Source organism: Filicampus tigris, chromosome 5, assembly GCF_054856515.1.
Source record: "Filicampus tigris isolate MCC_2025a chromosome 5, RoL_Ftig_1.0, whole genome shotgun sequence".
Taxonomy (NCBI): domain Eukaryota; kingdom Metazoa; phylum Chordata; class Actinopteri; order Syngnathiformes; family Syngnathidae; genus Filicampus; species Filicampus tigris.
Genome location: NC_141221.1, coordinates 21,936,324 through 21,964,025, shown reverse-complemented (window position 1 = coordinate 21,964,025; position 27,702 = coordinate 21,936,324). Strand labels below are relative to the sequence as shown.

General features: G+C 40.0%; 1 protein-coding gene across 2 annotated transcripts in view; it reads right to left on the bottom strand.

The window, feature by feature from the left end:
* zdhhc8b (zDHHC palmitoyltransferase 8b) overlaps positions 1–27,702 on the bottom strand; it is a 64,245-nt gene that overhangs the window by 30,741 nt on the left and 5,802 nt on the right. The window contains exon 1 of one of the 2 annotated variants that reach the window (XM_086030128.1): positions 10,146–10,289. The exons of the other annotated variant lie outside the window; for it this stretch is intronic. Coding sequence (XP_085886254.1) covers positions 10,146–10,147 — 2 coding nt within the window. The 5' untranslated portion in view covers positions 10,148–10,289. Of the gene's footprint in view, positions 1–10,145; positions 10,290–27,702 lie in introns of those variants that run through there. 2 annotated transcript variants of the gene reach the window in all.

Genomic DNA, 27,702 nt, shown 5'->3' with positions numbered 1-27,702 from the left:
CCATGACAACTACTGTCCACTCACATTTTGTTATCACCAGAGAAAACATTGCATTGAATACAAAGTAAATGCCATATTAATAAATAATAAAGCATTATAAATTACACTTATGAATTTGTTCAGGTTGTAGTCCATCATATATTAGCTTGAGCGGAGCTGGAAACCGAAAGTGATTGAACGGAAATGACAGCTGGGTCTGACATCACTGTGAAAATGATCTTTTGTCTCGGATACTGAGTGTCGAATAAATATATATATATATATATGGCCACGTCCGCCCGTCCTCCGCTTTGCACGGCTTCCCCCCTTGCATCAGACCTATCATCAGATGAGACAACCCTCCGACTGTAAGCGTATCAGTAAGGGCAGAAAAAGAAACTAACGACAAGGTTAATTGATTTGTGTATTTAATTTGTTGTTACTTGGCTGTTTCTATACTTATGTTCCCTTTATTAAAGGGACAGTGTGTAGAAATGTTTTAAATGTTCATTCATTTTAAGAATGTTCATTCATTTTAAGAGTGCTCCTGTGTTTGTGACTTGACTTGAATTTTTGGATTAAAGAATGTTATTTAAAAAAAAAAAATGCATCGCTGGCGTAGGGCGGAATCCACGTACCTCCAAAATTATCACTTTTCAGGAGACCCCAACAACGGCATGTTTGTTTAACTATTAATGCATTGTCAAAGAAACCAAAACCATTTCAACACTTTGGATTGGTCAATTATATGACAAAATCATAACCACATGTGGAGTGACTAAGAGTATATATTTGTGAAAAGTAGGACATTTACCAAATTATATAGCAAAGGAGGTTTCGGTCCAACCCCTACGATATGACAAATAATGTCAAATGAGTGAATTTTGTGAATTTCTCACTGTGAAATGTTATTGTGAACATACTGTAGCATCATTATTGCTGCAGCACTAAGAGCGTTTTGGAGGTATACAAATGTAAACAATGGAAGGATGTGGTTTTCCTACGATATCGCTATCATACCATGACACCAAGACCATGATAAAACCAAACTATGAGCTTTCAATATCGTAAGAAATGAGAAAATGCAAATTAGCCCGTGATAGAATTGTTAAGAAAAAAATGTTGCATGGTCAAACTCGGGCTTAAGCTGTTGACGCCTGCTTTACCAAGATAATAATGCTCAGTTTAAATTGACATTTTCACTATGCAGTTGTAGTTTGTAGAGGTGTACAAGTGCACAGTGTGATATTGAGAGCTGTTTCTATTAACAACACTCTCAGTATGATGTAGTGCAGATCCACTACACAACAAACACAATAATAAAAATATTTTTATATGCCTCGGTGATAGTGTCACTCAAAGCAATTTTTGTTATACCTCCAATAATAGTCATACAATAATAAGTCTGCATGATTTGCAGAGTCCATTTTTGACAAAAACGCTAGCTCGACTGCCAGTTCTGGTGATCGGCAACAGCCCAGAAGCGTAATTTTCTTTATAGAAGCATCCAAGTTTAAACTCTGCTCAATATAACTTCCCCCCCTAAGCCAGAAACCAATTTGTCTCATTTCCAGTACCATCAAGTTTCTCCACTCACCCTAACAGAACGGCCCAAGGCACTGTTTGGAGCCTCTCCCAAGAACCAGTGGCGTCTAGATTTAGCTTGGATGCAGAAAAGATACTCACACTTCTCCTATCATGCTATAAATGTGTGACTGTGTCAGGAAGGAAGTAGACATACTGTAAATTCTATCGTAGCAGTCCAAATGTTGTGAAAGTGGGAATAGGGTTGACACAGCCCTGGGGCTCATCTCAGAACCCAGCTATTCACACAAGCACAATCGCAACCTTTTTGGATATGAATTTTGTGCTGTGGCTTTTGTTGTAGTCACAATGCACTGGCTGCAACAACCCAGAATCATTCAAAAGGAATAAAAAGGCCAGAGATGCTGTTCCAAACCCGCTAAAAAGCCACTGTTAGCTTTATGTCACCTAGCTTGATCAGCTCACCATGAGATTGTGGTCAAGACCTAAATTTAACAGGCATTGAGGCTGCTTTATGTGCTACTGTAGAGTGCTTATATATGAAAATCTAAAGTTACACTCAGCACTCAAACAAAATATTAACAAGTGAAGTCAGTCGGTCCATCAGTCGGTCCATCAGTCGCAAAAGGGACGATCAGTCTGACGGAATGCCCACCTCCGGGCCCCGCCGTCTGCACGCCCCTGTGGACCACGAGCATAACGCTCTCACTTGTGCGCTGAAGACACTCAGCTACTTTGTGCGTGATGTAATTTGTGTCCAATGCTAGGTCAAGTAATGTGCTGACCCACATTGGCGATGACCTCAAGGAGCATCATGATGACAGGCCATTCCACCAAACAATATAGTGCGTCTGGAAAATATTCACAGTGCTTCTCTATTCCCACATTATTTGGCTGGTCACAGCCTTATTCCAAAATGGAATTAATTCATTTTTTTTCCGACAAAATTGTAAAACCTCCATAACGACAACATTTTTGTAATTTTTTTTTAACCAATATAATCACTTTTTTCTTTTTAATTGTATGTATTCACAGCCTTTGTTGCTGCACCTTTCACATCAACTACTGCCTCAAGTATTTTGTATTCAGTATTATGATGCTTCAAGCTTGCAACAGCTCTTTCTCGCTTTGGGCAGTTTCACCCACTCCTCTTTGCAGCACCTCTCAAGCTACATGAGGCTGGACGGGGAGCGTCGGTGCACAGCCAGTTTTCAGGTCTCTGCAGAGATGATCAATCAGATTCAAGTCCGGGCTGTGGCTGGGCCCACTCAAGGACATTTACAGGGTTGTCCTCAAGTCACTCCTGTGATATGTTGGCTGTGTGCTGAAATATGGTCACCCCTGTCTGAAGACAAGAGCTGTCTGAAGCAGGTTTTAATCCAGGAGTTCTCTGAACATTGCAGCATTCATATTTCCCTCTGTCCTGATTGATCTCTCAGTTCCTCCTAAAAAAAAGCATTCCAACAGCAGGACGCTGCCATCACCATGCTTCAGGGTTGGGATGGTATTGGCTTTTTGTTTTCAACATGACATCTGGCACTCACGCTAAAGGGTTTAATCTCTGTCTCATTAGACCAAAGAATTTTGTGTCTCTTGGTCTCAGAGTCTTTCAGGAGCCTTTGGGCAGATGGTGGGCTGCACCCTTCCCCAGAGTTGAAACACAAGTTTCGGAGGTCTCCAGATTATTCCCTTGACTTTATGCTAGGGTTTGTGCTCTAACATGCACCGTCAACTGTGAGACCACTGTGGGGTGACCCAAAAAAACGGGAATTTTTGAATTGGTACAGGAGGACGCCATCTAAAAGGACGTAATTGAAAAAAAAAAATTTAAAAAAAAGGAAATTCCATCATTGTTTCTTAAATAGCATATGGTTTCAATTGCAATGAATAAAATATTTGTCTTCTATGACTTCTTTTTATTGGATTGCTAAAAAGTTGCGGTTTTTTTGTGTCACTCTGTATAACGAGGTATGTGTCTTTCCAATGCCATGTCCATTTAACAAAATTGACCACAGGTGGACTCCAATTAAGCAATAGCAACATCTAAAAGAAAACAAAAACAAACTGAAAACAGGATACACCTGAGCTGAATTATCAGCTTCATGGCAATTAAAAGTTGTGAATAGCTTTGTAAATGTGATTGTTTGTTATTTTAATAACTTTGCCTAAATCAATTAGAAAAAAAAACTTTCTTTCACTCTTTCATTATGGAATGTTGAATGTGTAATTTTGAGGGAAAACATATGTAATCCCTTTTGGGGTAAGACTATTACATAAAATGTGGAAAAAGCCAAGAACTGTTAATATTATACTTTCTTCATGCACTGTAATTTGGCTCTTTTTATGGACATTTATAACATGTGCTCCTAAAATTGTGCCATGAAATAACATGTTTTGATTTGGCACTAATGCGGCCACGGCCTTCCTGTGTGGAGTTGTGCATGTTCTCCCCGTGCCTGCGTGGGTTTTCTCTGTGTACTCCGGTTTCCTCCCACAATCCTAAAACATGCATGGTAGGTTAAGTGGACACTCTAAATTGTCCCTAGGTGTGATTGTGAGAACAAATGTCTGTTTGACTCTGTGTGCCCTGCGATTGGCTGGCAAGAAGTTCAGGGTGTACCCCGCCTAATGCTCGAAAACAGCTGGGAAAGGCTCCAGCACGCCCGCAACCCGTGTGAGGACAAGCGGATTGGATAATGGATGGATGAATTGGCGCAATATGAATTTTAAAAGTTGATTCATTTCACAACAAAATTTGAATTAAGGGTGAGAAAGCAAAATGCTTTGATGAGAAAGAAATATAGACAACGTTCCATACTTGACCAACTTACATTTACCGACAAAACGCAAAAATGTGAAGCCTGTATTTTCCCTATAGTAAGTAACAATTACTGCCCAATTTGCTCCGAACGCTGACAGAGTTTAAACTTTACAATAATAAAGTGTGCCCGCGTGTGTGAGTGCGTGTGCGTGGGTGTGTGTATGCTATTGTGAGGCTCTTCACAAGTGGCTCTGCGTTCAGGAGAGAAAATATCACATGATGGGATGCCTTTGAAGCGCAGCTATTTTTGATCAGATTGCAGCCACCTGGCTGGGCTATAAATAACACAAACTCTAGCCCAAAAAAAGACTTAATTGGAGGACAATTTATCTTGTGACTGCCAATGTTCAGCACTTTCTGGACAGTTGCTGACGGTGGGGGTGAGAGGCTCATTCTGTCTGCGCTGCTAATTGTTTCTCTTTCAGCCTCCGGGCTCTTGTTTCATCTCTGAGCCATTAATCATAAAGAGAGAGCTGTGCAAAGGCCTAATATCACCTAGACATGACATGATATTCATAGCTCAACAAATTTGATCAGACGATCTTATTTTGATCGGTGGTCGTGCATGTTACACCAGCAGAGAGGTCCTCAGTGTGGCACCCTCCTCACTTCACACTAACAAGCATGAAGGCGTTACTGTAAACATCTTTACGTGAATGATGGCTCTTACTAAGAGGACTGCAGAGTGCAGACACAGAAAGGCCGACTGTCTTTCACTGGGCAACAAGTCTCTTTTTCATTCTGCATAACCTCCCGGGAGTCTGGATTATCCCCTTAGCCCAGTTGCTCTTGCGCCACGAAGAAAATGAACGGTTCATGAGTCTGAATGTTTTAAGTGCACGCGTATTCGCCGGGAGAGGAGTTAAGCAGACGTTAGGGCGCAGCCTCCTCGCCCCTCCCTCACTGCAATGAATGAATGGAAGTACTATTGAGGCCGGATCAGCCCACGGTGGAAAATATGACAAGCTAGCAGCAGGTTAAGAAGAAAGACTCTCCTGGAGAGGAGAGGCTTAAAAAGCAGGGATGCTGAGCTCAAACCGGTTCTATGTCCTTGTAAATATTAAACGACTATATCACAGTATTTTCACCTCCAAGGTTATATAGCTGGTATTAAAACTGACGAAGTGCACAATCAAAACCGACGACAAGAAATAAGTTCAGCCTTTAGCCTCGCTGGAGCTTTTTTTATCGACTATTTTTAAGGACTCATGAGCCCCTCAGGCACGTTGTCATAGGGAAGGTGTTTGACTACTAATCATTTAGCATTTAATTGGCCTAAAGTAGTCTCATTGAGATAGAAAAAAATAATAATTCTACTACTTCATATTGTAAAGGGAGTCCCCTGGTTGCTTTTTTCTATTAGAACGCATGGTCACTTGAATGAAACACATCAACCAATTTACCTTGTTGATTCAAACGTGCACTGCAGTGATAATGTTTGCACCATTAAACATTCAAGTGCGCTTCAGATGTAGAAATGTCAACATGACAGTACAATTTTTATGCAGACAATATAGGAATATAGCAACTATATACAGCTCTGCACTGTCTCTCATTTACAGTTTGCTGTCAACAAAGTGTTAAAATGGAAGTCAACCCCCCGGAAAATTATTTGAAATAATATGTTCTATGTACCTTCACTAGTCTAAAAATGGCATTCTGATTAATATTGCGTTTGTGGAATATGGGTTAAGCAGCATAATCCACCCGTTTTTAGCCATCTCAGGGGGTGGCCATTTTGTCACTTCTGTTGACTGAAAAGCACATCACTGTTGCTCATGGCTCAGCTAATGACAAATCATGGCTCAGCTTCAGAAAACAGCTGAGCCGTGATTGGTGGGGATGTCATTTTCAGTCGAAAATCAGTCAGACAAGCTCTGATAGGATGCTACCATTTTCAAGTCAATACGGATTTAAGACTGAGCATGTGCAGACCGGACGCAGCCTGGATATTCCGATTGAACTGTTTACTGTATATGGTGCTTGTTCGGATTGGCGAAAGGTACACCACCCCTGCGAATCCCAATTCCATTCGGGTTCAGCCTTTTTATCCCGACTGGTGTTTACATGGAGCTTTTTCTTTCCGTTTGGTCATTCAAATCCATTCTAATCAGAATGCAAGGCTCCATGTAAACCCGGCAAATGTGTCCATATATATTAACACATTAACACATGAAAAGGCACCAGAAATCATCTTGCTGTCAATAGAAGCTTCAGTGGAGAAGTATAAATGCCAGCAGAGATGGTCTGAGTAGCTCTTTCTCCTCATTCAAATATCAGAAAAGGACCATAAAGTGGAAGTCCCCTCGATGAAAGCTAAATGCCACATTGGAAGAGTGAAGGTCACTTCTAAAAGCTTGACTTTTTGTCAGAACTAAAGGAAAATGTCAGACAGTCATGCGGGAGAGATCGCTCATGAAATTAAAACTATAATTGTAATGCCCTGTGAGTTTCTACACAACCACACGAGGCTTCTAGTAATGTAATTTTCAGTCACACTTCCTATCGACCCATTCAAGTGCCTGTAATGGTACAGAGATGTCCAAAAATGCTTTCACACAAGCAGGTCTTTATATGTCACACCATCCCCTTATGTTATTATCATTGACGGGGATCCAAATCGCCTAAAGACACGTCAATTGTATAACAAGACAAAATCACATGCAATTAGAAACCCTCCTCAAAAAAATAAATAAATAACTGAGATTGAATAGCGTGTGTTAAATAAAGCATTCCAATATTGTTAATTCCCCTACTAATCCGTTTTACAATACTGGACGGAAAGAAATAAACATTCATTTTCATTTACAAAGGCTAGGTTCACACTGCAGGCAAATGAGACCCAGATTGGATTTTTTTGCCTATATGCGACCTGTATCTGATTTTGAACGCGTCAATTCCGATTTTTTCAAATGAGACCTGGGCCACTTTCATATGTGGTCCTAGATCGGATACGTATCGGGTTTTTTGCAATGCGACCGTAGTCTGAACCGCCAGACAGACATTGTCATTATCCGTAGCCCAAAATGAGCTCCGCGTGGGCCGAGGGAGAGTGCTGGGAGCTGGGGGGTCAAGTCTTGCTGCCCAAGAAGAGTGAAATATGCATACAAGTACTTCTTTTTGTATTCATAGATAATTTCACTATATTAGTGCAACTCTGCATAGTGTATAGTTTTGGTTCAATTTTAAAACACACTAAAGAATTACAGCTATAATTGGACACTCTAAATTACCCCTAGGTGTGATTGAGTGTGCGGATGTTTGTTTGTCTCTGTGTGCCCTGCGATTGGCTGGCAACCAATTCAGGGCCCCCGCATACTGCCCAAAGACTGCTGAGATAGGCTCCTTGTGAGGATAAGCAGTATATATAATGGATGGATGGAATTACAGCTAAAAATTTTAAGGCCAGAGTATCGCCATCAATTTAAGTCGTTCTTTTATTTATAAACATGTCAGGAATGATAGCTTAAGTTGCAAACTTTAATAAAAGTTGAATGTACTTTCATCTTGTCTTCAAGATTAGATTGTCCATTGAGAATTTAAGCTGTAAGTGAATGATGATTATTATAAGAGCAGCAGCTTGATTTATATATTATCCGATTAGTCGACTAATCGCGACTACTGTTAGTGATTAGTCGACCAGCAAAATAATCGTTTGTGGCAGTCCTAACTGCATGTAAACGTAGTCACTATGGTGCTGGGGACAAAAGAGAAGAGGAAGAGGCACGAGCGCCATAAAGTCGAAATGTTGTAGGTCGCATATGTTGTAATTCGAAGACTACCTGTATAATGTGAATGCTTACACAAAAACATTTGTTTTTTTCCCCAAAAATCCAAATTGAGCATTAAGACCAGCGGTGTGAACCTAGCCAAAGTGTACCTGAGCGTAACCCACGCAGCTGTTACATGAGTGATAGTGTAAACATGAAAGCAAGCCAGCATTAATTAATCGACAAACGGGTGAAAAAATAATGTAGAAACAAACAAAATACGATAAAACGGGATTAACTTACAATGACATTTCATCTGCACAGCACAAAAACAACTGCAAATTAGTTCAAAGCAGGAAAAAATGTGTTTCCTGCATAATGTCACTTCATTGATCACATTTTGAGCTCATAACGATGAACAAAAGCTGCAACAAACTCATTACACGGCAAAATATATGAACGTCTAAGTATCAATTATTCTGGACCATGAAAGCAACACGATTTTAACGTGAAGCGGCATGGCTTACAGGGCTCGCAAAACTCCGCGCTTGGCAGTCGCCACCAAAATTTATAGGGTGCACTGAAAGTTTGTTATCCAATTTCGCACAACTTAACGTACAGTCGGCTAAAAGTGTTATCATTCGTGGCTGACATGGCTCCTACAGGAGCGTGTATGTCAGGCTGGTGATGTATCAGCGCAAACAGTATCAGAGAATATTTACGAAGACCAGACACCAGATACTGGTATCACTAGTTATAACATGTCTAACACATAAAAGTGTCTCTTGAAATTAACATTTCCTGGTCATTTTAGTGTTTGTACAAGCACTTGCACACAGTCTTCATTACCACATGTGAAGTTGAACCACAGCGAACTAACATAGGTGTGTATTTTTGGGCATCGGATGTTGTTCTAAATCAGAGCCCCAATCTCAACTCACACCTTCAGAAAAAAATGACATGCCTATAGAGGACGCTCCTGACAATATAGTTTCTTTCCAGTATATGATCTAGAGAAGCACAAGTCAAATTGATGTATCTAGATTGTAAGTAACTTTTAAAATGCAAAATTCCCAGCAGTTACTTCATTACAGCTCCACCTTGTCGCGGCTGCAAAGAACAAAGACAAAGTGTCCACTGAAGACGGAGAAATATTTATATCTTCTAAATGTAAGAGGACCTTGTTCTATTTCAGTCGGACGGCTAAACTGTCATTCGGCAATATTTAACTGACACACATTCAGGCACCCGCATGCAACGGAGCACTTTTAGACCACATCACAAGAGGTGTTGCTGAGCTAGTTTAAGACCCCTTCACTCCAAACCCAAATGAGGTAGCAGACCTGCATTCCAACTTCAACAGCAGCTGCAGTGAACACATTGATTTATGCTGGCCCTCTGACACAATGGAAGAGTTCAATAATGCTAATATAATTACTGTACATGCAGATGACGCAAAATGTGCTGCCCACTGGTGAGTAATTAAGAGCTGCAGTGCTTCAAGAGTAATCCGTGTTATGCGGTATGAAAAAGCACAAATTCATATCCTGGACTGATTGAGTTCAGCGAACAGATCCAGGACTCAGAGGAGGACTCAAATCCAGGTTTTACAGACGCACATATTTTCTAATGCTTATCCTGTTCAGGGTCAGTGTTGAGCTGGAGCCTCTGGAGGGTTACACCAAGGATTGGCCACCAGTACTTATATATATATTTTTAAAATAATTATTAATTACCAAACAATTACCTTACAATAATAATGGAGTTTATTTACTACAAAAAAATAAATAATCAAAATTAAACAGAATGTTTGATTGACCATTGTGGTAGTTCATTTTGTGCAAGCATATTTCACAATGTTGATGTTGGACCTATAAACTCTCTACACTAAATATACCCACCCTCTAACAAAAGCACTTTGGATAAATGAGGTTTCTTAACCGCCAGGCCGCCGACTGGTACGAGGCCACAGGCCATTTGGCCGCACAGAGAGACTGAAAAAAATAATCTTCTATTATCTATCTTTTTGTTTTTTTGAGCAGAGCATGAGAAACTCGGTGCTTGTCGGATGGCCCGCTGCTACAACTCACATCACGCTCACCTCCGTCGCCTCAGAGGCAACGGGATCCGCGAGAAGAAGGCGGGGTCACACGGGCCGTCTCGGTCTCGTTGCTCAGTGGCAGTCCAGAGAGGAGCGTGCCATGCGTGGGGACGAGGTCGGCCTGGACCTTCCAATGGCGGGCGCCAATCATTGTACTGATCATCGTCAACATTGAACAGGGTTGATTGACATTTCAGCCACATTCTGTACAAGTGCATTGTACAATGAGTTATAAAGTACGTACTTTCCGTACAGTGTTTGGATCACTTGCTCCCTTTTAACTTTGAGCACATACAGCTCTGTTCTGCAATAAAGCAAACATTATTGTGTGTGATAATGTAGCATGGAGCAGAGTGTGTGAATCCGTGCACAGTGGTTAAGCCAGAGTTACACTGTGTGTGGGTATTAGTCAGGGAAACAAAACCTTCTGTGGTACCTTTTTATCACCAAGCTGTCAGAGGTCCCGCACAAACACGCACTTGCATAAACAGTCACAAACAAGGCCAGGTCCCTCAGGTTGACCTGCATTGTGAGTCAACTTTTTACTTTTGGTGACCCAGTGGTTTCACACATGCTTGCCAGCCATGACGATTTTGTCTCTAAATGGCAACATTTGGGAGGCGAAGTCAAAGGGAAATGACACATTCCTATTCTTTCACAACACTGACTCCGCCTCTGTTTTCGGCCCAAAGCTCGCCCGCCCTATGGGATCAAACTAACAAAAGCTTTTACAAGCACAAACAGTTCCAGCTGTTTTCTATGGAGATGTTTGAGTTGACAGAACAACACGTCGAACAAAAGCCACTTTGAAAACAAAAGGCAGGTGTAATGCTACCTGCAACAGTGACTCCATTGTCATGTTGAAGACCAGTTCGCTGCAGATTTTTAGTATACTAGGAAAAAATCAATGTATTTTTGCTGAGTTTGTCATTGGCTTTGACATAATAATCAGCTGTTGCTATTTCGTCTGCTGTTAAGAAAAAAAAAAGATGAACGTATAAATGTACAGTTACGCCAGGTGCATGCATGATTTGCAGCCCGGCTCCGTATCTCCTCAGTCAATCTACTGTACTGTGATTGAGGCCTGGCAGCAACTGCCATGGGTGCTCCATTTCATTCACTTTAATGTCTTGCAAATGCAGCACAAGTGAGAGGAGGATGGAAAAATCTCCCTTTTCCTGATACAAAAGTCTGCGGTATTCAAACTGTGTTCCGACAGTGTTTTAACATGACCAGCTAACATCTCAGCCCCTTTCACATTTCCTATCAAAACCTACTTTTCAGGGAGGTGTGAAGTTTGACACCAGAGACTCACATTTCCAGCCTTGTTGTGTTGAAAGCAATTGTCACAGTCCCATAAGAATTTTATACATCACACCAGAAGCTGCAACTGACCTCGTCTAATGATTTGTTTGCAGGGGTCTGAGGTTTCGTAGCTGTGTGAATACACATATAGGCTGTGTTTTGAGCCGAAATGCTTGAATCGCTTGGTTTTGCCGTTTTTTAAAAAACGTTCCACCCCATAATGCTGTAGATTGTGGCAATGTGCAATACAAAAGTGGTTGCAACTGCCACCCTTGCCACACCTGCCAGATATGGCCTCAATCAAACGGTCTGTAATGCCAAAAAGTGAAAATACGTTTTAAACCTGACCTTTTTCCAAAAAGCTCCTTGGACACCATTCAACAAAGTTTTGTGTTAACCGGTTGTTCATTTTTTCCCAAAATCCTCCTCCTGACTTACTCACATCAGGATGTGCACTGCGCATTTCACCTAATGTACTGCCATCGACTATAGGTATTGAACTTGCAGACTGGCAGATGGCGAGTCAGAAGTTTTACTGCCAAGATAGATTTCTAAATGTTTACGGCAGAATCATCAAAAGTATAAATGCTAAATTGTTTGGGAAACCCCGGGGGGAGGCTACACTACAACTATGTGTATACTTACAGATGGACAACTACCTTTAAGTAAAGCTCTGTAACTCATTTCAAAGAGACCTCAGCGCTGTGCTCCAGTTACGGTGGAGAGAGTGGTGGGGAGTTAAAAATAGGCCTCAGTGATTATCAGTCACCACTTAGTCAGGCAATGTGGAGAGCAGATTGTAAATGAACGCATTGAAGTGCTTGAATAGTAGCCCTTGTCGCTGGCTCGCATGCAGTGAATGTAAAGCAGGGACACACTCGTAACAGCGTGTGGATACACGTCGCGCTATAAGGGCCTGCATGCGGTGCGGATAAGGACAGCAGTCGGAAATATTTTGCTTTTCTAAACAGCTTGAGGTTCTTCTGGTCTTATCCATGAACACAACACAAGACAACTTAGAGACTTTTGGTCTTTCCTGGCCTCAAGTTGAAGAGCTGAGGACCTGTCACTCTCTGTAATGATGTTTGACAGATGACACGAGAGCTAAAGGGTTGGCAAACTGCTAGTAGCTATCCTAGCAAGGCTGTGGAAAGGAGATTTTAATGAATTTATTTTCAAGTTTACAGATTAAAAAGACAGCTTGAATTTCCTCTACACTCACCACTAGGAACTCATAGCAAGTACTGTATGGCAATGTACAGCAGAGCTTGTGTTGCAGCAGTTGAACACGCTATCACATTACTAAATTTAGCTTTGTATCCGAATCTATCTTGTAAAAATGTTGCTCATTTCTGACTAAATGAGAACATTCATTGTATGTTGTTTGGAGATGTAACAGCTGTCAGCTGCTGTTGATGGCGCATAAAATTAACCACAGCTTTAATATTATTGACTGTATCACTAAAACAATTGACTGACACGTGTTTATGTGCAACGTGGTGCTATTGGAAATGAAATCCCTAAAAACTCAATTCAAAAACTATCTTTGTGTATTTTTTGATCAGGAAAATGATATTAGCCTGCATTTTCAATTGTATTAATTTGTTTGGGAGGAATCAGTAAATAACTAACCTCTCATCATACCTCTTTCCAGTCAGAAAAATAGCCACGTCCCTCCCTTTTCCCATGTCTTGGTGGGAATTTGTCCATTTGTCCACTGTACATACATTGTACAAAATGTCCATCAATCGGCACCAAAATGTATGTGGACATCTCTACTTATGCATCCATCCATCCGTCCATCCATCTTCTGCACCGCATATCTTCATTAGGGTCGTGCGGGTGCGCTGGATTAGGCGTTCCTCGTCACATCAGTTTGTATTTAGTTCCTTGCTTTCCTTCAGTCTTTGTTGATTCATTGCTTTTGTTGCGTTTTTGCTTGCTGTCTTAGTCCAAGCCACGAGCAGGTTATGTCCACCTGTGCTCGTTTACCCCAATCCCTTGTGTTACCCCAAAATCTCTCTCTATACACTTTGTGCCTTGTCCACTGTTGCTCGTTGTCTCATCTGTATTTGGTTTATTGTTTTTTTTTCAGTTTTTGTTGGTTCATTGTCTTTTTCGGGTCTAACTGCTGTTTTTTTGCTGTCTTGATCCAAGTACAGCTGGTTTCCTAGAGTTTGTTTGGTTACTTTAATTGTTGTTGTTTTATACTTGAGTTTATTTGGTGTTTTAATTTTTGACCTTGTTTCTTTTGCTATTTTAGATTCTGGGCACTAGGTGGTGCCCCTTAAGGGGGGAGGGTTACTGTTATGCATCAGTTGCTATGCAGTTGCTATGGTCCTTTTTATGCCTTGCCCTTTATGATGTCATATAGGCCTGAAGTCTTAAAGTTTAAAAGCTTGAGTTCCTCAGTGACACGTTGTCAGTATGTCAAACCTTTTCAAGTGAGGATGCAAACTCTCTTTCAGTCCTGATCTCTGATGTTACTTTGTATTTTCGTGGATAATGACTTTTTACTCTTCAACTTCCGTGTCATGACTGCGTATGGGTCCAAATCCCGATCCACGCTTGACATTTTTCTCATAAGAGCTCACATTTAATGTCAATAAAATAAAAAAAATATTGTGGAGATCACTTTGATATTTTCACAGGTTGAAGGGGACAAGAGTAAGAAAGTAATGTCATGTCATGTCATGTTCCAAACAGCTTATCCTGTACAGGGCCGCGGGGAGGTGTTGGAGCCTATCCACAGTACAATGGGCGAAAGGCATACTACACCCCGAACTGGTCGCCAGCCAGTCACAGGGCACAGACACCGTCACCGAGCGGGAACCGATCCCACGCTGCCCGCACACAACTCAGGCATGTGTACCACTACACCATCAGTGACATGTGAGAAGGAATGTGCATATGAATTTTGGTGGCGATTGATGACCGTTTTCAAACACTAGGTGACAAAGAACATGATAAACCAAACCAGGAAACAATATTACAATGCTTGCCTCCTTACTTAAATGCCATCTTCTGGGAGTAGACTACTTGACTGACACAGCCAACTTTAATTTTAGTGCTGACATCATTTTTACAATAGTTTTTATTACAGTTAGTGCCAATGTTCAGCAGCCCAATCAAGTGTCCCTTTGAACAGCAACTGTGGACTGTGATGTCCTATTTGAGTTTACTGTCAGCCTTTCAGACGCACAAAATTCTCCCATTACTCAACTCAATCATTTTACATATGTACACCCACCAAATGTGTATTTTGATGCAGTGACCTTTGCTCACCAAATTCTTAAAAGTTAACCTATTCAATTTTCTGGAGTAAGGTCACTAATGTCACATCATTTCTAAACGTATGGTAATGTGTATTAACTTTAAAGAGCAGTTTACTCTAGTGTAGTATAAATAATTGTGCATATGTTGCTTGGTTCTATTCTCATTTCTAATAGCAGCGAACGGGTGTCAAGAAATGTAAATTTAGTTTTTTTTTTCCAAGCGGGGCATTTAATTATGTAAGAACCGCTGAATGAAGCAAATTATATGACTGTGTAATGTGTAAGTATTTGAACAAAATTAAATCATAATGAGTATACTATTATGTATTATATATCATATAATAAGTATGTATATTAATACCACTAGGGCTGATATGTTCCACTTTTGTGTCTCCTCTTATCCGTAACCATAATAAATTATGCATCATAAATATTTCACACACCTCAGACTGCTGTGACAGACACATTTGCTAAGGTCGACATGACATAACATGACAACAGACCATGAGAATGTAAAACAGATGGTTTGATTTATTATCTGTGATGGTCTAAATATACAGTGAGTACTGTAGGTGGGAAGCAGCATGGGAAGGAATAAACAGTTTTTTTGGGGGGGATATTGCATTTTCAGAAAATCCGAGTAATTGCACGATCTCTGCTGAAATGAGAAGCAATGTGTGCCAATGCAAAATGTGGCACTTTGAACCATCTTAGCCTGAATCAAGTCATTCAGGTGAATTGAGGGAAAGTGTAACAAATATGTATAGCACAGCTACTCCTGATTACACCCTGTAGTAAAAAGCAAACAATGACGAAAGCCAATCATACCAAGCAAGAACATCATACATGGTGACTTCGTAAAAAAGAGGCAATCAAAATCAGCATTTACATGGAAAATTCCCCCCGAAATAGGCAAAACGTTCAAAAGTCTTCAGTTTTAGTGAGCTGAAGTGATGTCTGTGTCTGGGTAACTAGTGAAAATGCATGTAAAAATATCTGATGTTAAAGAGAGAGAAGGTGCTGGATATACATGACCTCCATCTTCCAGCTGCCACCACACCTCAACCAAGGCCACTTGGAAGTGTGTGCAGCTGCTGTCACATTCCCGGCAACCCCCTCCATCTGAGGTTGGGTTTTTTTTCTGCCTTCCATAGACACAACAACAACAACAACAACAACAACAACAAACCATCCTCCATCACTGCCAGTGGTGAGCTGACATTTTGCCATTTTTCCGTGCTAGCTAAGATGTGACATTTGAGCAATTCAGTTGACACTCCTTTGGGTCTTGACTCAAATTGGAGACAGCTGTGTTGCCCTACAGCCAAAACTATCCTCAGCAATTGTTTTTGTTGAGCTTCACAGAGACAGGTGACATTTGTTGACCACCAGCAGGCAGCAGTCTTTAAGTCAGCTCATCCGCCATGGGAAAATATTTAATTGAGCTTCCCGTTGTGGCTTTTGGTAAGTGCTTTCTCACACAGACTGACTTGTTCTGAAAACAGGGTTCCTACAGCTTAAGGCAAGTTAAATTCAAGACTTTTAAGACTTTTGAGTCCCATTTAAAAACAAATTCAAGTCCAATGCCACAATGTCCCATGTTGTCTAAAGTTGCTACAGTACATAAATGACATTCATCTGGAAAGGATCTGCACTGCGTGAGGATATTTAGCCACGTCAGCTAGCAAGCACAGCTTGTAGCTTGAGCTTGTTAGTGCCAAGTATTCCCCCCCAGTTCGCGGGCAGCAGCTCGGAGCTGATTGGTGTGCATGACCCTTCTGACTGGTGATCTTGGCGGGAGAGGCGAGAGACGGCGTTTATGTGTGGGATTACAGTTGATACAACAGATTCTGGGCCAGTCAGGAGTAAGGCTGTCACTATCAAATATGTTTGGAATCTATTAGTCTATCGATTATTCTCTTGATTATTCAAATAAACTGTATATTTTATTTCGCATTCAAGTGCATTACAAAACTATTTCTTCCTCGATTACTGTTTATTAACCAATTACTGTTTATTATTGTCTGGTATCTGGTATTATTTAGTGATTAAACAAAACAACTAAAAAACAATTAAGCAATAACACACGAGAGGAATCGATGTACTCACCAAGCTTTTTGAAATTGATTCAGTTACTGGTTTAGTCATCGTTTTTCAAGGTAAACGCAGATGTTTGCAAATGTCCTATTTTGATTGACTACAAAAGTTAATCAATCTTGCTTTCATGAAGGCCTACAGAAATTAGAGAATAAATCATGTTAAGAGGTGGAAATCAGAGGATTTGGACAATTTGAAGTTAAACAATGACTCTAAATGATTACTCGATTATTAAAATAGTTGTTGATTAAGTTGATAATTGTTGATTAAACAGTCACTTTCAGTCACTCTGGAAGTCCAACCGTCATATTTACACATTATCTGCACAGTCGAACATCTTCACATATGAGCACAGCCAGAGACTTTGTTACTTTCTGTGCACAGACAGGACTTGACAGCAGTTTGCAGGCAAATTTACAAGGTAATCCAAAATGAACAAACGTCACATCTAAAAGCACTCGCTTCAGGCTGCCGCTGCTTGCTTTTGTCGCCACGTTGTTGTTTGGTAGAATGTAGCCTCCATCCATCCACTATCCAGGATATGAATCGATTCAGAGGAGTTGTTGAATCAATTTCAAATTGTGGGGGGAAGTTGCTGAATCGATGACGAATTGTGAGAGTAAGTAATGCAATGCTTTGATGGATGGATATTTTTTCCTACCCCAAGTACTAAACATTTTTTGACCCCGAAAACAGTACAAAATATTTTTTTGTACGGTGTATTTTAGCCCACAATCAAAAGGACTTCAATTTCTTAGACAATCGGCTCAAAATAGACAACCCCCCCATTTGTCTGTTAAATCAAGTTTCCACTGTATTTATACTGAATTTTCATCATCAATAATGACTGTCCTACTGCCCTATGATTTATATAACTCATACATCTTAGCCAATCCACAAAGACTTCAGTCTCTTCCATGCAGAACCAACTGATGTTGTCTGAATGCATAGCAGCACTAATAACATCCTGCACACATTCTCAGGGTGAGCATCCCGATTCCCGGCATGCATCACATTAGTGTGAAGAGGGATGTACTTAGGAGCATTGGCAGATAAGCACCCTGAATCTTATCACAAAGTGGGCTAAATTATGCAAGGCGCACTAAACCCACAGGCATGTATCGGAGGAGTGTTTGCATGCCATAGTAAGAAGGTGTTAACGTTGAGATTTTCTGAGCGGAAACCAAGTGCAGGCCACAGGTTTAAAGCACAACCAAAACCAGAAGCATGATGCTTGACAACTGACATGATGTGAAAATTCTTCCTGCATGTATCTGCGCACCATAGCGTTTAACTCAAATCTATGGAGGAACATGGAGTGATGTTGGCAGACACAAATGAGAGGAAGAGAAGGGCATGCAGGTTCAGAGTGGAAAATTAGTGTCGGGCTGTGTAATAAAGATCAATAAATCAGGTTGTTGGATATTCACGATTCCCAGCATGATAGTAAGTCATGGGAAAGCCATAAGTCATGCTCATGGCGTAATGTAAAAATGTCAATTATATCTGCTGCATTATTGATGTAAATAGATGGAGACCAGTCAAATACTAAGCACTGTAAACAGTCTACCAGTTCACCATGGATGGATGACCAAACTTTTGAATTACGCCAGACATTTCAAGTTTTTGGGAACATAAAAAGCATTGAGCTTTTCAGTCTGCATGAAAAAGCATTGAGCTTTTCAGTCTGCATGTACTACACATTAGCTTGTGTTTCTGTTTAAGTCGGATCTTTTTCATGAATTGAAAAATCATTGGCTGGCTTTTCAGTCACACTTTGCACCCAATCATTAGATGGGCTACATTCCAATCATTCTATTTAGTACCGATCCCAAACCTTTGCCTCATATTCATCTCTGATCTGAAACCAAGAAATAGAAGAAATACCAGGTTATACAATTTGAAGGTGTGTGATCATTTTACACTAGGAAAAGTAACATTACTTCACAAAAAGGCATTCAATTATTCTTATAACTTGAACAAACATAGCAATCATTCAGTTCCAGAATTATCTTTAGGTAGGAGATGAGCTTGCTTGCGCTCGCACATCCCTCTGGGATCAATGTAAACTAACTTCACTACAGCTTAGGCACTCCAGTAAACATGGATTCATTATTTTTAAAACAATTGAGGCATCAACTTGATTTGGCTGGAAGGTGAATAGCTGCACAGCAGTTTAAAACAAATAGTTAAGAATGTACAGTTTCAGTATGGTGGGGAGGAAGTAGACTTGAATGCAACAAACTCTGCTGTTGAAGTCATGCAGGATGAAGTGTTTCATATTATTGGACTAACTGGTTGTGAGCTGGTCAGTGAAGTATAGTAGATTCCCGTCATGTACAAGTTGAATCAAGGCTCCAACTAATCTATTGATTTCCGAGAATGCTTTTCCTCATTAGGGTAATTCTAATTCTGTGAAAAGTGGTGCTGCCATGTGGCTAAGGGTGTTGAATTTAATCGTATAATCATCGATCCATCGCAATGCAGACATAAACAATTGTGCATTGACGCAGTGGCAAACCATTATCGATTATGAAGTGATGATCGCTTGCTTGATTTTCATCATGGCATAAAAATTATTGTGGTCTGTCAGTCAACGATAGCTCAGCTTTCATCTAAAAGACGCCATCCGTCAAATTTGAGGCCGCTAGCTAAAAGTTATAAACCCTCCACACTTTTTGATAACAGATACTTGGACACATTATGCTTTTAACAAACAGATGGGAGCATACACTGGACAAATCATACATGGTTTAAAGCCTGTTGCACAAACATTAAATACTGTATGTTTGGAACACCAACTAAAGGAATCACATTAGCCATTTCCACCTTGGGTAGCTAACGATGCTGGCCAAGGAAAATAACCCCAGTTATGGGGGCCTTCATACCACGGATTTACAGCCGTATTCCATAGTGGACAATACAGGGTTCAACAATTATTGAAGATGAATGAGACGTGATATAACGGGTCCAACATTGAACCTGCTGGGCCACCATGAGCCAAGTTGTGGTAGCCTTGTCAGAAGCAGCACTGGTCCCATATATTCATGCCATAATATGTTAGGTTTTAGTGATTAGTTCATATTTAGCGACTTTTTTACTGTACAATTGCATTCATGGCTGTGTACTGATCTCACGAAAATCAAGGCATTGCAATTGCACAAATTCATATTAATGCTTCAAAGAATAAATCAAGTACAAAATTGAAATATTTATATACAAACGACAAACAAATATAACAAATGATGAAAAATATCAGTCACCATTGGCTCCACTTCAACAAGATCGGTCGTATGCCGTATTTCAACGTGTTACAACATTAACAACACAGTGCTGTAAGTGTCTTGGTGTTGGTGGACGATTTCCTAAAACTGTGATAAATCAAGTTTTTATTAGCAGACTGCGCTTGTCCGCATATCAATGGCTATAATAATCTTGCGACGAAGCATGACTTTCCATCGCTGCCCTTGTTATTCCATTCTGTGGTGAATGAATGAATCAGGCTAGCCAAAGCTAGCTACATGAGGCTAACCTCAATTTATGGAGTCAAGCCTCAGACAGTCGTGTTTTGTTTTTTTGTTTTTTGATCCATCACAAGATCCTGTTTTTGCCGGGTTGTTTCGGTGATAAAATTTGGTCTGAAAAAAACAAACAAAAACACTTTTGGGCAGTTTTCAGCCAATAGGCCACCGTTAATGTTGAACTGTGGATAAGATCTCTATGTAGCCACTTTAGAAAAGGTATATCTTTATTATAATTGTAACAATGCAACGGAATAATGTAATATCACAGCCACGGATGTGGTCACAGTAAAAGATTCTAATGATCTAATTGTCAACATTTTGCATATTCAGGAAGTGCCCTGTGCTCTTATTTTACTATATCTCACTACAGTAAGTTTTGTTGTTTAAAGTTGACCATGTTCACACTACAACTAGGCTATTTACAATATTTCTGTCATGATTTAATACCATCATACCATTGTCAATAGTATTGATTTAATTATTGCTTATTTTACACTGAAAAATGAATCATGCACCTGACTGCTTGCATTGACTGATGAAAAAAAAAAAAAAGCATATACTGTAAATATAGAACGTGTATTATGGGGAAATGACGTGATGCCTCATGGTGCCTACTGCATCGTGATATTGAATCAAATTGTTGACATAATAAGTGATAATCTCAATGATAAGTTACTGTTTTACATTAACATGAGTCACTTTATTCCTCTGTAATTTGTTTTAATTCCACTTCTGCCTTGCCACTGGAAGGAAAATTCATGTTCGGCAGAACACAATGTGCTTAGCTTCAGTTGTTAAGCAATGACTGGATAATTAATGCTTGTGGGTAGGATTTGTAAAACAGTAAATTCCCCAGAGACAAGACGCAAAACAAACTGAAAACCTCCTTATGGCGAAATACTTACTGTAAGAAACGCTTCACTGGACATTTATGTAAGAGGACCTCATATGAATTAATTGAATCTTTACTAAGGTGGAGATTTCTCACTCTCATGAAACAATTTCTTCCAATTCTTGGATGCACATACTTTGGTCTGCTAAAATTGATTAACATCACCTTCAAGAAAGACATTCAATGCATCTCATTCCTCAGATAATTCAAACACATTTCAAAAGAAAAAAAAAAGAAAATTGTACTCAATTTCTATTAAAACATTATAGAAATCTTCTCACATCCTGCATTGGTCACAACTCTGACTGCCAAACCCATTTTATTTATTTATTTTTTTGCCAATGAGAATGACAACATCACAATACAGTAAATGTTGACAATTGGCACGTTGACAGCACCTCTCTATTATACAGCACAATTTCAACTGAAGAAAGAAAAACCTATGGAATGTATTCTTGTTTTCATTGTTCTATGCATCTACAATGAGTATATTTAATGTTTTTGTTTTTTTTTCTGTTTGAAGTAGCATGGTGGGGCATGCATGTAAGCATGCCGCCTGTCTAACATTGAAATGTTCTAAGTTGGACTCTCAGGTCCAGCCCTTCAGCGAGGAGCTCCTCAAGGTACAATCCAAATAGTACATTTAAGCAGAGTTAAGCAAAGACTCCTAATTTGGGTGACCAGCAACCAGTCCAGGGTGCACCCCACATCTTGCCAGATGTCTGGCATAGTCTCCAGCTCACTCATGTCAAGCTTAAAGCTTTTTCAAACATTTCATCCATCAACCACTTATCCTGCTCAGTCAAACAAAATGACCACTCAAATATTCAGTGTCGACAGTGCACAGATCTGTATAAACTATGAAACAGGACTTTCTCTCCATGAGAGATAACAATATGAAACATTGGAATAATATATTTGTCCCGTTCCTAATACTGACCACCCAATTAAATACTCACCACCCTGGTCAAACTTGCTATTGTTGATTATTATAGTTCATTAATATCCAATCAACACAAAGATACATAAACAATACAACTGTGCTGGCTGCCCAAAAAATCTGTAGAAGGTTCGGAGTCCTGCCTCAGGAAAAATCTCCATCCCGAAATTGACAGCACTAATTCACTGCATGTTGTTTATAGTGAACGCCAAACTGTGTTGGTTAAAACAAGGTTTAAAAAGTGTAAATAATGGTTGTTGGAAAAAGTTGAAAGATTACTTTTTCAAAAATTCCTTCATACCAGCTTACTTAACACACTGTGCTGCTCCAGTATTGTTATGACCAGCAGCACAAGCTCATTATTACTAAAGATTAGCTGGGGGCCATTTCACACTTCAATATGTGCATTCGAACTGTTGTGCTTACACAGGAAATGACTATTAGCTCAGTAACATTTACGATTAATGAATTGAATTCAAGTGATGTTTTTAAATTACATTTGTCTGAGAGTTCAAATGGCATCAGCTACACAGATACCCAAGCTGAGGGTCTGGGTGCTTAACTGCCTCATAAATGAATGAAATAAAATGAATAATGAATAAAATCAAACAACTTTCTAATAGAATCAAGTTGTGATATTGTGCTCTTATTTTACTTTATATTTTTATTTCCTTACGCCATTTTCCTCTCATTTCTATCTTTCTTGAAATGCCTTTGCTGCCTCGTCATCGTTTAAAAGTACAGTAATTAACGAACGAGTATTAATACAGTACAGCAACCAAACACAAAGGGAAAAGATGAAACAAAGTTAAATCAAACTAAATGCTGGATGTACAATATAGATTCAGTGAGTTACATAGAAGACATAATTTTCTTCCCTACCCTGTAAGTTAAAATAAACTGTTGGGGAAATAATGAGTTTAAATTGTAAGTCAACCCAAACATTTTTTTTTTTTAAGAATATGTTCCCAGCAGGCCCATTAGTTGAAACACGGCATTCTGATTAATTTTGCCTTTGTGGAATAAAAGTTAAGCAGCAAAATGCACTCGTTTTTAGCCATCTCCGGGGGCGGCCATTTTGTCTTTTGTCGACTGAAAGAAGTTGTGCATCACAACTGCTCACAACGACCAACCACGGCTGACTTGTTTTATGAATCTGAGCCGTGATTGGTCGTTGTGAAAAGTCGTGATGTCATTTTCAGTCGACAGAAGACAAAATGACCACCCCCAGAGATGGCTAAAAACGAGTGGATTAACACTTATTCCACAAACAATATTTATCAGAATGTCCTGTTTCAACTAGTGGGGCTTGCATATTCTAGAAAAAAAAAATGTTTGCGTTAAAGGGGAAGTCAACGCAAACATTTGTTTTTCAAGAAGAGTAAGCCACATAACTGTAGATGGCATCGAATTAGTAGTTGTAGTAGCAGCAGTAGTTAAACTACCAGCAATTGGTGGTACCCAATTTATTGATGTCTTGACAGCTAGCAACTGCTAGTAAAGAAATAGGAACACACATTCCATTGTCCATCCATTCATTTTCTTCATCTTATCCGGGGTTGGGCCCAAGAGGAAGCCCAGACTTCCCTCTCCCCTGCCACTTCGTCTACAGCTGTTCTGGGGAGATCCCAAGGTGTTCCCAGGCTAGCCAGAAGACACCGTTTCTCCAGTGTGTCCTGGGTCATCGTTGGGTTCCCCACCCGGTGGGACATGACCAGAGCACCTCACCAGGGAGCTGTTCAAGATAAAGATATTTGTACTTTTTTTGGTACTGACCACTTTGGGTCGGCACTACCAAGTACTGATTCACATGAAATTAAACGCTGCTGTGTTTTGGTATCTACGAGGATCCTTGTAAATTATGAATGAGCAGGAGTGGAAGAGTTGTTGATTTTCCATGCCGCACTTGAACGCAACAGAACACACACATCAGTGTCATGACGTCATCACTAATAGAACCTTACATCCACACTAAAAATAAATTTGCGGGTTTTAAGCAAGCGAGACCAACCACATTTGCAGCCGCTCACCACCAAGCCACACAGAAAGTATAATATACAGTATTAAAAAAGCCCCTGACAATTTAGTTCCTTAGTTCATTGGGACTCACAAACCCCTTAAGGTAAGGTGATGGCTCAAGCAGGAACATATTCCAATGTCCATGAGATAGGATAGGACATTCTTTAAATGAATAAATAAATAAATAAATATCCATCCATTATCTATACCGCTTATCCTCACAAGGGTCGCGGTTGCGTGCTGGAGCCTATCCCAGCTGTCTTCGGGCAGTAGGCGGGGGACACCCTGAATTGGTTGCCAGACAATCGCAGGGCACACAGAGACAAACAAACCTCTGCACTCGCAATCACACCTAGGGGCAATTTAGAGTGTCCAATCAACTTCCAATGCCGGAGAAAACCCACGCAGGCACGGGGAGAACATGTAAACTCCACACAGGGAGGCCGGAGCCTGGATCGAACCCACGACCTCTGAACTGTGAGGCGGACGTGCTAACCAGTCGACCACCGTGCCGCCACATAAATATATACTGCTTCTCAAAGTGTATGCATGCAAATGAATAGCTGAATCTTGTCATTTTAAGTTCTGGTAAAACTGCTGCTATGGCCTTTTCTCAAAGAGAATGCTCTTTGTGAATGCTGTTATGTACAAAAACTGAATATTGTGATGCTTTTTGTTTATATGAGCTCTTTTTTTTGTTGACAATATCGTGAACTTTGTTTACAATATTGTGAGCTTTTTATATATCGCCAACCTCTCCTCAATACCGTGATAATTCTCATATTGTTAGGTTCATATTGTGATATTATCGTATCGGAACATTTGGATATCGTGACATCCCTAGTATAAACACAATTCAAATGGCAGGATTAGTCTGAAGCAGTTACTTTTTGATCAGAGTCTATATCTACCTATTTTCCCCTCTAAGAATTTCTTGTTGTTCTAGTCACCGTGGGAGGCCTCCAGCGGGGAGTGTTAGGCTGTAGATTCATTACTACCTACTGCCAGTCTCGTCAATGAACAACAGTGTGAGGGGAAGCAGGGTGGAGACAGACCATAGGGGGAGAGGCTGAAAGTCTAAATGATTCCCACATGTGGACCAAGACGACACTTTCCAGGTGGCCCCAGTCTCTGAACTTGCTGGGGAGGAAAGCACCGCACTGGACTTTCCCGGACTTTTCGCCCACACACTGCTGTGCACAAACTCCATATGGTTGTACTTTGTGTAGACGATGCCGTCTCAAGACAATATTTGGAGAAGGTACCGATAAAACGAGGCAACCAGTAAGACCTTAAAGAAAAAAAAGAATCCAGTTGCGTTAGGACACAAAAGGATTGCAAATGATTGAGGCATTCAAGGTTGACACTTACTCCCTTTTAAAACGTAATCTAAGAGTAGTCGTACAAGCACAGTACATGTCATGTTGTGGCTATGATATTGTTGTCATTCTTTACCCATAATTGCAAACATTGCTAACATGTATATGTATGATGGCTTCAGACAATTCAAAAATGTATTAAAGGGATCCCTTATACCATCTAACAAGTATTAATTTGAAAAAAAATTGGATTACGTCACCAACACTATTTTTTTTCTTCAAATTGATTCATCTCTCTTTTGCTTCTGTTTTCTTTTCTTTATCTATTATAGGCCTCATGGTGGTTCCAGTGGATTTTGAAAACTGCAACATTTCATGTACCTTGTGCGACATTTTGGCCCAATGTTCATGAAAAGTAACACAGCGATATTACCTGTATGCGTCAGCAATTCAAAATGCATTTGCATTTTAAAAAGTGAATGTTTTTTTTGTATCCCAATAAGTATGTTTCTGAACTCTGAGGTGAAATTCTGAGCTTTGCTTAAACGTTTTCTAAAACGAGAATTATAATTGCTCACAACGGGAAATACAATTAAATACATTTTTAGTAACATGAATGTAAAAGCCATTGTTACGTTGTGTCAGGAAAGTCATCCAGTGCCCCCAAAAAATGGTGCAAGTGACTTGCTGTGTCAACCCCTGACAGGATAAGTAGAAAGTCACACTTACACCTTAGCATGTCCCATTCATATTTGTGACAAACTTAACTTAAAAAGTCACAAACAGGTTTCAATTTAATTTGGGATGTACATGTTGTTGCTTCTGTATGATCCTAAGGCGGTTTATTGGAATAAACTTTAATATTAGGACAAATTATCCAGAATTCAGTTGCTGCTTGTACATTCATGTTATAACTCTATTTAACTATTCAGGTTAAATACAGTATGTAGTTACAGTAAGACAAGATAAAAAACAGAGCTGGGCATTCTGTCTGACCTTTGGATCGGTCCGTCTATCCGACACTGACGGACACTCGTTTTGCTGACGGTAGACGATAGACGGGAAACTTAAAAAAAATTCTTTTTAAAAGACAGACCAAGCACAGATGCAAGTGGATTTTCGTCTGTCTGTGTAATCATCACTAACCTGCTTAAGTCCAAACAGACCTCACAGTCCATCATTTATGGATGCCCGTTTTTTTTTTTTTGCTGACAAGAGATGGAAACGTGACCCAGACTGCATTGACATTGATGTCCAGCAGGTGGCGGAATGCACCAAAAAGAGAATCATGAGTTAGTTCGGCTGACTAAGAAGTAATAAAGTATTGTAGCTTTGAATACAGAGACAGTTCTACAGAAAAGTTCTTGTGAGTAAAGTTTTGCATTGCTATTTTTTTTTTTTTAGGTAGGGCTTTTCGAGTAGAATTAGTAGGTTGTGAAATGTTATTTTGCAGGTGCACACTCCATTTCAAAAGTTGGCAGTAGTGCACCAAAAGTTGTTTGCAAACCGCTAAAAGACAATATTAGAAGAAAAAGAAGAAAAGGAAGGAGAAAAGGAAGATGAATTTGAAAAAAATAACCATTCATTTATTTAATGGCTACTTTATTTCAGTTTGTACAAGGACTAGGAAGCTCTGCATAAACACACGCGGCGCAGCGTGGTGGGAACAGGATCTCAGTGTTATCTTCACATGGTTGTGAAGCAGTGACGTCATAGCTGGAAAACAGTTTAGAAGGACTGCCTTTTTATTCTCTGAGGTTTTTGCACTCAAGCATACCAATGTAGGTAGACGATGCTACTGTGATTGCACTACAGCTTTGCCATTCAGCCTGCTGCCATTTGAGCCTTGCCTCAGGATGACTTTCGGCAGTGTAACTTTGCCTTTGCACAACAGATAACTGGTCCCTCATGCATACAGCATAACATCATCCTACTCGTCTCGCACAAAGAACTGAGAAATAAACAGTGCTAAGGCAATGATAAAATTGGGACTATGGCATTAACACATTATCTGAAGGCATTTCGGTGACCTTTGTTGGAAATATGACTCACTAATAGAAACTGCTTCACACCCACACTCCTGAGACGCAACATGGACATGCAGTACCTTGTCTTTGGCGTGTTGGATGGTGTCATTGCAGCCCATTCAGAAATAAGCTCAAATTCATCAATGTC